General features: G+C 37.7%; 1 protein-coding gene across 2 annotated transcripts in view; it reads right to left on the bottom strand.

Annotated features, from left to right (window-relative positions):
- Positions 1–2,274: 2,274 nt before the first annotated feature.
- EFCAB2 (EF-hand calcium binding domain 2) overlaps positions 2,275–11,464 on the bottom strand; it is a 221,211-nt gene continuing 212,021 nt past the window's right edge. Inside the window, exons 4-7 of one of the 2 annotated variants that reach the window (XM_037822494.1) lie at positions 10,036–10,115; positions 9,398–9,440; positions 9,224–9,290; positions 2,275–2,765 (exon numbers count right to left, since the gene is read on the bottom strand). In XM_037822494.1, the coding sequence (XP_037678422.1) occupies positions 2,650–2,765; positions 9,224–9,290; positions 9,398–9,440; positions 10,036–10,115 (306 nt within the window). In that variant the 3' untranslated portion in view covers positions 2,275–2,649. The remainder of the gene's footprint in view (positions 2,766–9,223; positions 9,291–9,397; positions 9,441–10,035; positions 10,116–11,464) is intronic. The other variant, XM_037822489.1, reaches the window with a different exon arrangement.

Below are 11,464 nucleotides of genomic sequence, written 5' to 3'. Positions count from 1 at the left end.
TGGTACTGGCCACTGCTGCTGAATGATATGCCCCTGGGTATACTTCCACCTTGATGGGCATTTCATGTCTCTACCACCCTCCTTCCTGGCTACAGCGTCACCTACCATATACAGCTTGTCAATGTTCTGAGGGTCACCACACCCCCTTCCTCATACTTCTCCACCTTGGCCTGAAGGCAATGTGGCTCACGCTCATCTCTGTGTGTTGATTCTAACCACGCACGGCTAAGTGATTGGCACATCAGTTCTCCACTTGGATTTTACCCTGGCATAATCTTGGGAGACTGGTGAAGGAGGAAATGCCTTCCATTACGACCACTGCTATGGCTATTTTTCATAAACTTTCCGTAAGCAATGATTCTTTACCACCATTTTTATTCACTATTTTTGAATGTGATGACCATATAATTTATCATTTAAGCTGGGATATATCTAACAGTAAAAGGGAGCTCTACTAATAATTATTCTAGGATAGCAAGTGTAGACTCGGACTATCCTGGGCAAAGCAGGGCCAGTGATTATTTTACTTAAGAACTAGATGAGTATAATGAAGAAGACACGTGAGCAGATTCCCAGATGACCCCAGTGGATATAAAATACGAATAAAAACTCTTATTGTCATAGGCCACTGAGATTCTGAGGTTGTTTGTCAGCAAAAGTTGACTAATACAACACCTTATAGCTGTGTAACTTCATTACTACCTCTGTAAAATGGGGGTAACATAATAGTACCCATATCACTGAGTGGTTGTGAGGATTCAATGAATTTATGGAAATTAATTAGAACAGTGTTTATATAGTGAACAGTCAATAAATGTTAGCTACCATTTGTAGTTATAATAACATAAGAGAATAAGTAAAACACTGTAAGAGCACTTTAAGCAAAGCATATTATTACTCATGTTATTATTATCCCTTGCCCCCACCATGCAAGCCACTGGACTTCTTAGAGATCCTAAGTCCCTCGACCCCTTTCTTTCAAACAAGCCCCCTTCTATTTATATCTTTCCCTAACACTTTAACCCCACAGACTATCATTATAACTCCTTTCTTGCTGATTCCTCAATTCCCTTGTTTTTCTGTATATACACACATACAATGGTAAAGCCATCTTTAGTGATCACACTGTCTGTTTGTGTGTGGTTGTTCCAGTTTGCTAATGCTGCCATTATGCAAAATACCTGAAATGGATTGGCCTTTATAAAGGGGGTTTGGTTACAAGGTTACAGTCCTAAGGCCATAAAAGTGTCCAAACTAAGGCATCAAAAATAGGATACCTTTACTGAACAATGGCCAATGGCGTCTGGAAAACCTCTGTTAGCTGGGAAGGCACATGGCTGGCATCTGTCCCGCACTGTGTTTCAGCTCCTCTCTTAGCTCCTGTGTTTCCTTAGTTAAGCATCTCCAAATATCTCCAAGCATCTGCTTTCAACGGTCCTCTCCAAAATGTCTCTCTCAGCTCCTCTCGCGGCATTTTGTCCTCTCTTAGCTTCTCCAGAGCAAACTCTGAGCCAGCATTTTTTAGTTAAGCATTTGGTCTCGGTTTAGCATATTCCAGGGCATTTTCATCTCTCTGCTCTCTGTGCAAGCTCACTTTAAAGGACTCCCGTAAAGTAATCAAGACCTACCCTGAATGGGTGGGATCAAATCTCCATGGAAACATTCAATTAAGAGGTCACACCCTATCAAAAAGATTAGTCAATCTGCTCCCACAAGATTGCATTAAAGAACATGACCTTTTCTGGGGGACATAATAAATCACAGTGGTGTATGAAAGAATACATAAGTTATGGAAGACTTTTCATTCTCTTTTACCTGATTTTCCCTTTTTCTTGAAAATTCTCATATAGTCTTACATGAAGACTCCTAGTGCTCAGAAAACTTTATTCTGCTCTTTCAACAGCTGTACCTCCTAAATACCATAAAATTTCTCAATATTCTTACTCAGTGTTCAGGACAATACTAAGAGATAGTTTGAATATGTGAGAGTTCTAAAGATGAGGAAATAATTACTACTACCGTACATTATCAATTTCCATTCAGTCTTCTTTTCTCTAAATTCAATTATCTTAACTCCTTTAGCTATTCCATAAATAGTAACATGCTGGATCAGCAAATTTAAATTTTTAAACTAACTTATTTTAATCTCAAAATGAGATTTGTAATTGGTATTCATAAGAAATCAATTATTAATATTCATTTCAATAACTCTCCCACATTCAGATTGTTGAAGTGTATATTGTTTACAAAAGAAGACTTCATCATATTGCTACTCATTTTCAATTTGTGGTCATTAGGCCCCCTCCCAAGATCTTAATATGTCAAACCTTGTGTGCTTCCAGTCATTCTTCATTCTGCCAGTTTAATTAATTTGAAGATAACACGGGTTTTAATATAGAAGATGAATGAGTCCATGGGTAACGTTAAAATGTCAAGATAGTTTTCAAATAATTAGCAATTTGTAATTCCATAAGTCTAGGCATATTAAATAAATTTGTTTTTTATTGTTATAATCACTGTTAAAACAAAACATCTTGAAATAGTTATGTCAGATATAGATACAGGAATTAGAAGATAAAATGTGAAATTAATAAGGACAAGCAACTTCTAAAATTGTCCTTTGAATTAGAAATTAAGTCTTGAGAGCACTTAATTTTCATCTATCACCATCATTGTTATATAGTCCTTGTAATGAATTAAATTTGATTCTGGATCAATTGCAGCCGACAACATTTCTTCCATTTCTTCCTGAGAAAAAGGCTCACCTGGGAGGGACAAGAAGGGAAATCCATCATTTACAATCTTTTGATTCTTTTCTTTCTCTTTCCACTAGCAAATTTAATTGCCATGGAGTCCCACGAGCCCCACTGTGTCACTTGTCACTCTCCCCCAGGGCTATTAAGCCAATGCATCGCAACAGTTCAAGGGTTCAAAGAGCATGCTTTTGCAGCCCCTGACAGATTTTGAACTTATCTTGCCTTGCAGATATCTTAGATTAAGCAACCTACAGAATTGATCATTTCTTCCCAAACAGCAGGAGGACATAAAGTCAACAAGGGTACGATTATGTACTTAAATTGAACTAATGAGATTGCCAAAAGATTAACTTGAAGCCCCAGTCTGTTAGGAATCTAATAATTATGTTCAGTAAGGGTATAAAGAGAGAATTATATGATTGCCATGCAAAATTGTTGAAGAGCAGATAACAGAGACTTGAAACTGTAATGACTATATCTTTGAATATTTCCTAATCAGGTCTGGACACCTTAGCAATGCCAGCTGAATCCAGTGAGATGCCACTCATCAACCATTTCAAAACAGTCCACCTTGCTATAGTTTAACCCAGTGTTGGTGTCAAGTGAAACCAAAAGAAAGTTGCCAAAATGCAATATACAAGAAATGGGCTGACTTTTAACAATGGGAGCTTATTACAAGCTTACAGTTCTGAAGCTGTGAAAATGTCCAAATCAAGGCATCAACAGGCAATCCGGCAATCCTGGACTCCTTTGTCACATGGCAAGGCACATGGCAATATCTGCTGGTCTTTTTCTCCTAAGTTTCATTGCTTTCAGCTTTCAGCTGCTCCATCTGTGATTTCTTTCTGTGCTTCTGTGTCTTCTCTCAGCTTCTGGGTTCTCTCTTAGCTCCTGTCTTTCACCCTTGTGGGGGTTGGATATATTATGTCCCCCCAAAACACCCTTATCTTTGATGCAGTCTCGTGTGGGCAGGAAACGTATTGGTGTTGATTGGGTTGGAGACCTCTGATTGGATATTTTCATGGAGATGTGATGCTCAACTGTGGATGAGATCTTTCATTGGATAATTTCCATGGAGGTGTGGCCCCACCCATTCAGCATGAGTCTTGATTATTTACTGGAGCACTATATAAGCTCAGACAGAAGGAGGAAACTTGCTATAGCCAAGAGGGACACTCTGAAGAATGCACAGAAGCTGAGAGAATAGCTGCAGATGAGAGACAGTTTGAAGACAGCTGGTGAAAGCAGACTCTTGCTCCAGAGAAGCTAAGAGAGGACAAATACCCCAAGTGCAACTAAGAGTGACATTTTTGAGGAACTGCAGCCTAGAGAGGAACGTCCTGGGAGAAAGCCATTTTGAAACCAGAACTTTGGAGCAGACACCAGCCACGTGCCTTCCCAGCTAACAGAGGTTTTCCAGACACCATTGGCCATCCTCCAGTAAAGGTACCTAATTGTTGATGACTTACCTTGGACACTTTGTGGCCTTAAGACTGTAACTTTGTAACCAAATAAACCCCATTTATAAAAGCCAATCCATTTCTGGTGTTTTGCATTCCGGCAGTATTAGGAAACTGGAACAACCCTCTTATAAAGGACTCCAGTAAGAGGATTCAGACCCACGGGACATGCGTCAACTGAAATAACTTAATGAAAAGGTCCCACCCACAATAGATCTACACCCACAGGAATGGATTAGCTTTAAGAACATGATTTTCTGGGATACATACAGCTTCAGACCATCACAGATGGATTCCAGTAACAGCTGAGGGCCATGTGGATATTGGTTTCACCAAGATGAAAAGCAAACTCAGGAAGAATGTTAGAAAGGCTCTAGGCTATTGAAGATAGAACTTTGCCCTGATATTAAACGAAAATACAGAAACATCCAAATCCACCTTATCCCTAAAGAGTTTCAGCCACACAGTTAAGTTATCAAGGTCTGAGGCTTTCCTACCTTCTGAGCTTAAGTCATCTGCCACTATAAACAATGTTTCTAAGTTGGAATTCAGTGAATAATACTGAAATAACTCAAAGGGAGATATTGGTGATAATAATACTATTAAACAAGGAAAACATACAGAGTTCTTTTGAAATCATGCTTATATACTAAGAAAAGAGAGAATGCCTAAGATGCCTAAAAAGGCAAATTCTTGATTATTCTTACCTGATTGTTAACTACTAAATCCAATGCCAAATGTACTTTGATGAACACTACCTAAGTCCTGAGAAACTTCAAAAAATATTAACAGCAAACATTTATTGACCACTATGTGTGAAGGTAGGTCTAGGTTCTTCACATACATTAACTAAGTTAATATCTCAATCACTTCATGAGAAGTAAGAAATGTTATTACCCCAATTTACAGTTGAGGACACTAGTGCACAAAAAATAAGGCAGCTTGCCTCAGTTAGTGGGTGTTAGAACCAAGATTTGAATGCCAGCAGTCCAGCTTCAGCATCCATAAGCTTTACCATCACAGCCTACTGTTTAGAACAAGTCCTTTCTTATGCACAATACAACAGGTAGTCATGCTGTTTCCCTGGGCAATATATAGTATTTGATTAAGGATGGGAGGAAAATAGCTTAACGGTTAATAGCACAGGCTTGGAGCCAGACTGCCTGGGTTCAAATTCCAGCTATCCCTTTGTGGGGGCCCAGGGTCCTGGCTCCCCCTCCCTAATGGGGAATGAGGTCCCATAGCACGTAGCAGCCTGCTTGACCAAGACAGAAGCTGAAGGTCATCAGACTTTCTCAGGGAAGAAAGTGCATACACATGGCGTCGTAAACAAAGCATTGAAATTCCCCTCCCCTGATCACTGTTGATAACAAATATCCAGACCCTTGTGTCACGAGACTATGCTGAACTCTGTTCTTATACCCCATGGAACGTCTTTGTCCTAAACTCTAAGCTGTTCCCTTTGCAGGGTGTTAATTTCCATTTTCCCTGGCTGGTCACCATCATGGGACCATCTCCTGTCATAAGAACTAATTAAACTCATGTTTAACTCCGTGCCTGGCATGTTCTTTGGTCTTGGGGCTGAGCTGGGTTGGAACACCCGTACTAGCTTCAGGATTTTGGGCAAGTCATTTAACCTCTCTGTACCTCCATTTTCCTGTCTGTAAAGATAGAGATGATAATAATAATACTGCTTTCATAGGGTTGTTATGAGGAATAAATGTCTTATTATATAAAAAGCATTTAGAACAGTGTTCCGGTTTGCTAATGCTGCTGTTATGCAAAACACCAGAAATGGATTGGCTTTTATAAAGGGGGTTTATTTGGTTACAAAGTTACAGTCTTAAGGCCATAAAATGTCCAAGGTAAGGCATCAACAACAGGTACCTTCACTGGAGAAAGGCCATCGGCATCAGAAAACCTCTGTTAGCTTGGAAGGCACGTGGCTGGTGTGTGCTTGCTCACAGGTTGAGCTTCAAAATGGCATTCTCCAAACTGTCAGCGTCAGCTTTCAATGGCTGTCTTCAAAAATGTCTCTCTTGGTCATAGCACACTGAGTTCCTTCTGTCTGAGCTTTTACAGGGCTCCAGTAAACTAATCAAGATCCACGCTGAATGGGCGGGGCCACACCTCCATGGAAATTATCTAATCAGAGTCATCACCCACAGCTCGGTGGGTCACTTCTCCATAGAAACAGCCTAATGCAAAGATTCCAACCTAATCAACACTAATACATCTGCCCCCACAAGATTGCATCAAAGAACATAGCATTTTGGGGGAAATATTACATCCAAACTGGCACAAACAGTGACAAATAGGCAGCAACATGTAAGTGTTTGTTTTAAAAAACTTTTTTTGAGATTTTCCTGCTGCTACATACCATCTGACACAATACACATGGCTGGACACATGTGGACTTCTATCTTGTAGGAACTTGATTCAGTGTGATTTATTATGTTCATCATATGATATCCTGGACATTTAGAATGTTTGGTCTCAAATTGATTAAGGTGTTTGATGCTTTGTGGATACTGAGAAAAAACTGTGCAAGTAACTTTAATTCACATTGTTATAAAGCATAAATGTACTTAAAAACACTATGCAGAATTTTGAGAATCTCAAAGCACCAGTTCCTAAGCCAGTAAGCTGCTATCACAGTTGGCTGAGAGTCTGTTACCTAAAATAATACCTGAGATTTGTAAAGTACTTTACACATTATAAATCACTATCAAACATATGAACTCATGTAATATAGATGGTTATTTGTTGAATGAGTAATTGAAACCACATATATTTTTAAATACTATCTGAAAATAATCATTCTATGTTTAATCCTCCGAGATACCCAATAGCTGATCTCTAAGTACCACTAACTACCTCTAAATGTACCTTTTGGGAAGTCATCACACAGCATCTCCAATAAACTATATGATTGCACTGCCTCTATATACATTTCAGTCCATTCCTGATTTCCCCATTTCAGTCAACAGCATAAACGTAATACCTGTCATGCATATGAAAGCCTTGTTGTTACTTTTCACTCAGCTCCCATCTTTCGAGTATTCTGTTACTCATAATGACCCATAGATCGTGCTGTAGATAGTGCTATTATATCAATCCCTGTTTCCTCTTCCTATTGCTATCACCCAGGTCAGGACCCTGTTAGAGTACCTTCAGAATACTGAAATAGCCTTTTAACTGGTCTCCTTTGCCTAACCTCTTTCTTACTTATCTACCCCACCTACCAGCACCAGATTAATCTTCTCACAATCCCTCTTGCATCAAATGACTCATCTCCTCAAAACCCTACAATCCTGCTCCACTGCCCACAGAATGAATTTAAAAATCCTGAACCCAGGCCTCTACCATCTGGTCCCAGTAAATTGATCTAAATTCATTTATTACTATTTGCCACCAAGACCCTCTGGGCCAGTGAGGCCCGTCTTCTCAGAAGCTCCTGATATACCATGCTCATTCCTACCTCCCCATTTTTGTTTATCCTGTTTTATCAATCCGTAACATTCTCTCTCATCAACCCCTTCACCCATTCTTCATTCATCTACCTATTCATTCATTCAAAAAACATCTTAGGACCTACTATGTGTGTGATACTATGTTAAGTGCTGGGGGTACTATGATGCATAAGATTTTACCCCTGCCCTCAACAACTCACCCATATAAATTTTACCATATTAAGGAACCTATTTTCTCTTTAAGTTTTCCAAGATCAGCTTTCCAGGCTGGTCCAGCTCACACTGATCTTCTGACACTTATTTTCCTATTCTCTTGTATTGTGAATTATTTTATAAACTAATTTATAAATTAGTTTTACTTTCCCAATAAGATTGTAATATCCTTGAGAGAAGGAGCAGATCTGAGTACCAATGCACCTCACTGCACTTACTAAATAGTAAACACATAGTCGGTATACAATAATTAAAAAAATTGAACTGTTTTGGCCATTTTGATTAAATTCATATTGCCTAATATAGTCTAAGGATTCACTTCCTTAAATTAATCCTTAGGATTAAGCAGCCGATGCTTTGAAAGTCATAACATTCCCATCAAAATTAATTCCTAAACTAATTTTAATAATGTCGTAACAATTCTTGGGTGGTAGCTATGACTGTCATGTCTGTCTTTCCTTACTTTCACTCCCTGAATTCCCACCTGATGGTGATTACACAGTCTTAGTCTTTACTACTCAAAATTATCCATACTTTTGATTCTGTTTCAAGTTATTAGTGACTCTGAATCATTCAGGATTCAATCTGTAAACCAATGAATTGAGAAAAGAAGACAGAACGCTACCTTTGAATGAAAGGAGGGGAGGTAACCAATATGAGAAAGGTTTTGAGAGAATGACCATCAGGTTACTGACATTCAGGAAAAACAAATTTATGCATCAGCCTAAGCAGAGAGACTTTTTAAAGAAGATATGTTGGTATATATAGGTGTGCAGGTATTATGTATAGTGTGTATGTGTGAGGATAGAGTTCATGTTCAAAGCACATATATATGGTGACATTAGCATAAAAACTAAAATTATTGTGTGAATTCATATTCAGTTGAGACTGTATTATTTGTAACTTCACCAAATGAAAAGCTTTTTAAAAAGGAATTTTTACATATACCAATTCAAATCTTCAGGGACAGGCATTAATAGGCAGTGATTGATAATTCATGTTGATAATTCATGTTTTCTACTTGGTATTCCTCTTACTCCAGAAAGATTCTAAATGTATGGAATAACTATAATTTATAGAAGTAATCATTACACTTTACAAAATCCTATGAGGCAACAATCCATTTCCCCTTGTCTACTGTTTTTACTCTTATCCTCCATAAAAGAGAAGCTACCCCCAAACCAAAATAATAAGAATAGAAAACCCTAATTTGTAACCAGAACAATTGATTTTAAAGTAATTTTGATGTACATAATTGTTATAACATTATAAATCTCTTATATAAGTCGCTGTTATAGTACAAATAATAAATCACTTTTACCTTCTTCAGTCATGTACTTGATCAGCTCTTCCTTAGTGAGAAAGCCACGTTTATCTGGATCTAACACCTAGAGGAAAATAAAAGATAAGTATTTTATCTTTTGTTTGATGAGTAAATTCTATGTAATCAATTTTTCATATAAATATAAAAATACAAAATCTGGAGCTTACACACCTCAAAAGCACGAAGAAGGATATCTTCTGGAATTGGTCTGTACCTATAATTATGTGTTAAATGACTATATAATAAATGACTACATAAAGCAAAATAAAAGCTGCTAACATGCTGGGATAACAATACATCCCTCACTAAAATCTTTTTGTATTTATGGATATGAAAGTTGCAGGAACCCAATCCCCACAGGAAATACGTAGTTCAAAATCACTGGCACGTCTGATGTTTTCTATTTGCTTGTTTCATCATTAATTATGAAAATCAATTTATCTGGGAGTAAAACCTTTACTATAAAACCAACTATCATAAGTTTAAGTTCATGCTGTACTTTGGTAGAAAAACAAATAGAGTCATTTCTTATTTATCATTAAAAATTCAAAATAAGAGATAATAAAAAGTACTGACATGATTTCTGTGGCTTATTGGCCCTTTGAATTTTGCTTAGATTAATACTAAAGTGCCTGATATTTCTAAGCACACACCAACAGAAGTTCAGAAGCATAGTGAAAAGTTAGAAGAAACCTACCCTAAGATAAATATTGGCTGTGTACAATATAAAAAGTGAAAAAACCAAGTCCTTTGACATTACTGTAATTCTAACAATTATTTTGCCTTAACAATTACATTTATATATTTACTTTCTTTCCAGTAGTATTTCAGTCATCACTGGAAGAAATTTTTCTAATCGAATGTATCCAGTGGGTTCTTCTTCTTCTACCTAAACATTTAACAAAGAAATCACCATTTATTCATTCAACAAATATATTGAGCAACTACTTTTTCCAAGCATTGTGCCAAATACTAGGGATTTGACGATAAGCATATATGGGCATGATCCCTGCTCAGAGAGCTTATATTCTAGTAGAGGAGACATATATTAATCAAAAAACAACAAAACAGTGTCTAATTATAAAATCAGATAAGCACAATGAAATAAAGGAGTATGGGTCTATAACAGCATATAATAAAAGAGACTATTCTAGACCAGGAGATCGGGGAAGACATTCATGAGGAAATAACACTTGAGCTGATTTATAAAGGATGAACAGAAGGTAACCAGACAAAGAAAGCAGGGAAGAGACTCCCAGGTAGATGAAATTACAGGCACAAAGAAGACCCTGTGATGGGAGGAAGCGGATCATTAGAGGCCACAAGGCCAGAGCTCAGGGAGGAGAGAGGAGAATGTTTCAAGATGAGGCTGAAGAGAGAGACAAGGACCAGACCATGTGGGGCCCCATCGTCCATGAAAGTGATTTTGGTTTTTATCCTAAGAACAATAGGAAACCACTGAAGGTGTCAATAGATTTGTGTTTTGAAAGATCACACTTTGTTGTGAGTGAGAAGGGTTCTTCAGTAGTCTCAGCAGATGTGACAGTTTAGATTACACTGGTGACCAGGGAGAGAAAAATGGATGGTTTCAAGAGATATTTAAGAAGTAAATTTAATAGGACCTGATAGTGCATCTGTTGTGGATAGGATGAGAAAAATAGAGGAGTCAAGGACAGCTCTCAGGATTCTGACTTACACAACTGGATGGAGTGATGCCTTTCACTGGGTTAAGGAATACTGTTTGAGGGACCAGATTAGGGAAGCAATTATCTCAAGGACCAAAGTTCATCTTATATCACTTCAATATTTATTAAATAATTAGATAAAATATGGAAATTTTTTATACTACCACTAAATTAAGGGAACAGTATAATCAAGAAAACATTTTTGGTACCTAGCAATGTTCGATGAGAATGAGACTGATTGGCTCAACTTTGATGGAATGACTGAACAAAACACTATTATTCCGGTTTACTAAAGCTGCTGGAATGCAATACACCAGAAATGGATTGGCTTTTATAAAAGGGATTTATTAGGTTACAAATTTACAGTCCTAAGGCCATAAAAGTATCCAAACTAAGGCATCAACAAGAGGATACCTTAACTGAAGAAAAGCCGATGGCATCTGGGATTCCTCAGTCACATGGAAAGGCACACAGCTGGCTCTGCTGAACTTTCTTTCCTGGGTTTAGCTTCTGGTTTCAGTGGCTTTCTCCAAAATGTCTCTGGGCTTCTGTC

The sequence above is a fragment of the Choloepus didactylus genome, chromosome 2 (genome assembly GCF_015220235.1).
Source record: "Choloepus didactylus isolate mChoDid1 chromosome 2, mChoDid1.pri, whole genome shotgun sequence".
Taxonomy (NCBI): domain Eukaryota; kingdom Metazoa; phylum Chordata; class Mammalia; order Pilosa; family Megalonychidae; genus Choloepus; species Choloepus didactylus.
This window is presented reverse-complemented; position numbering and strand designations above follow the sequence as displayed.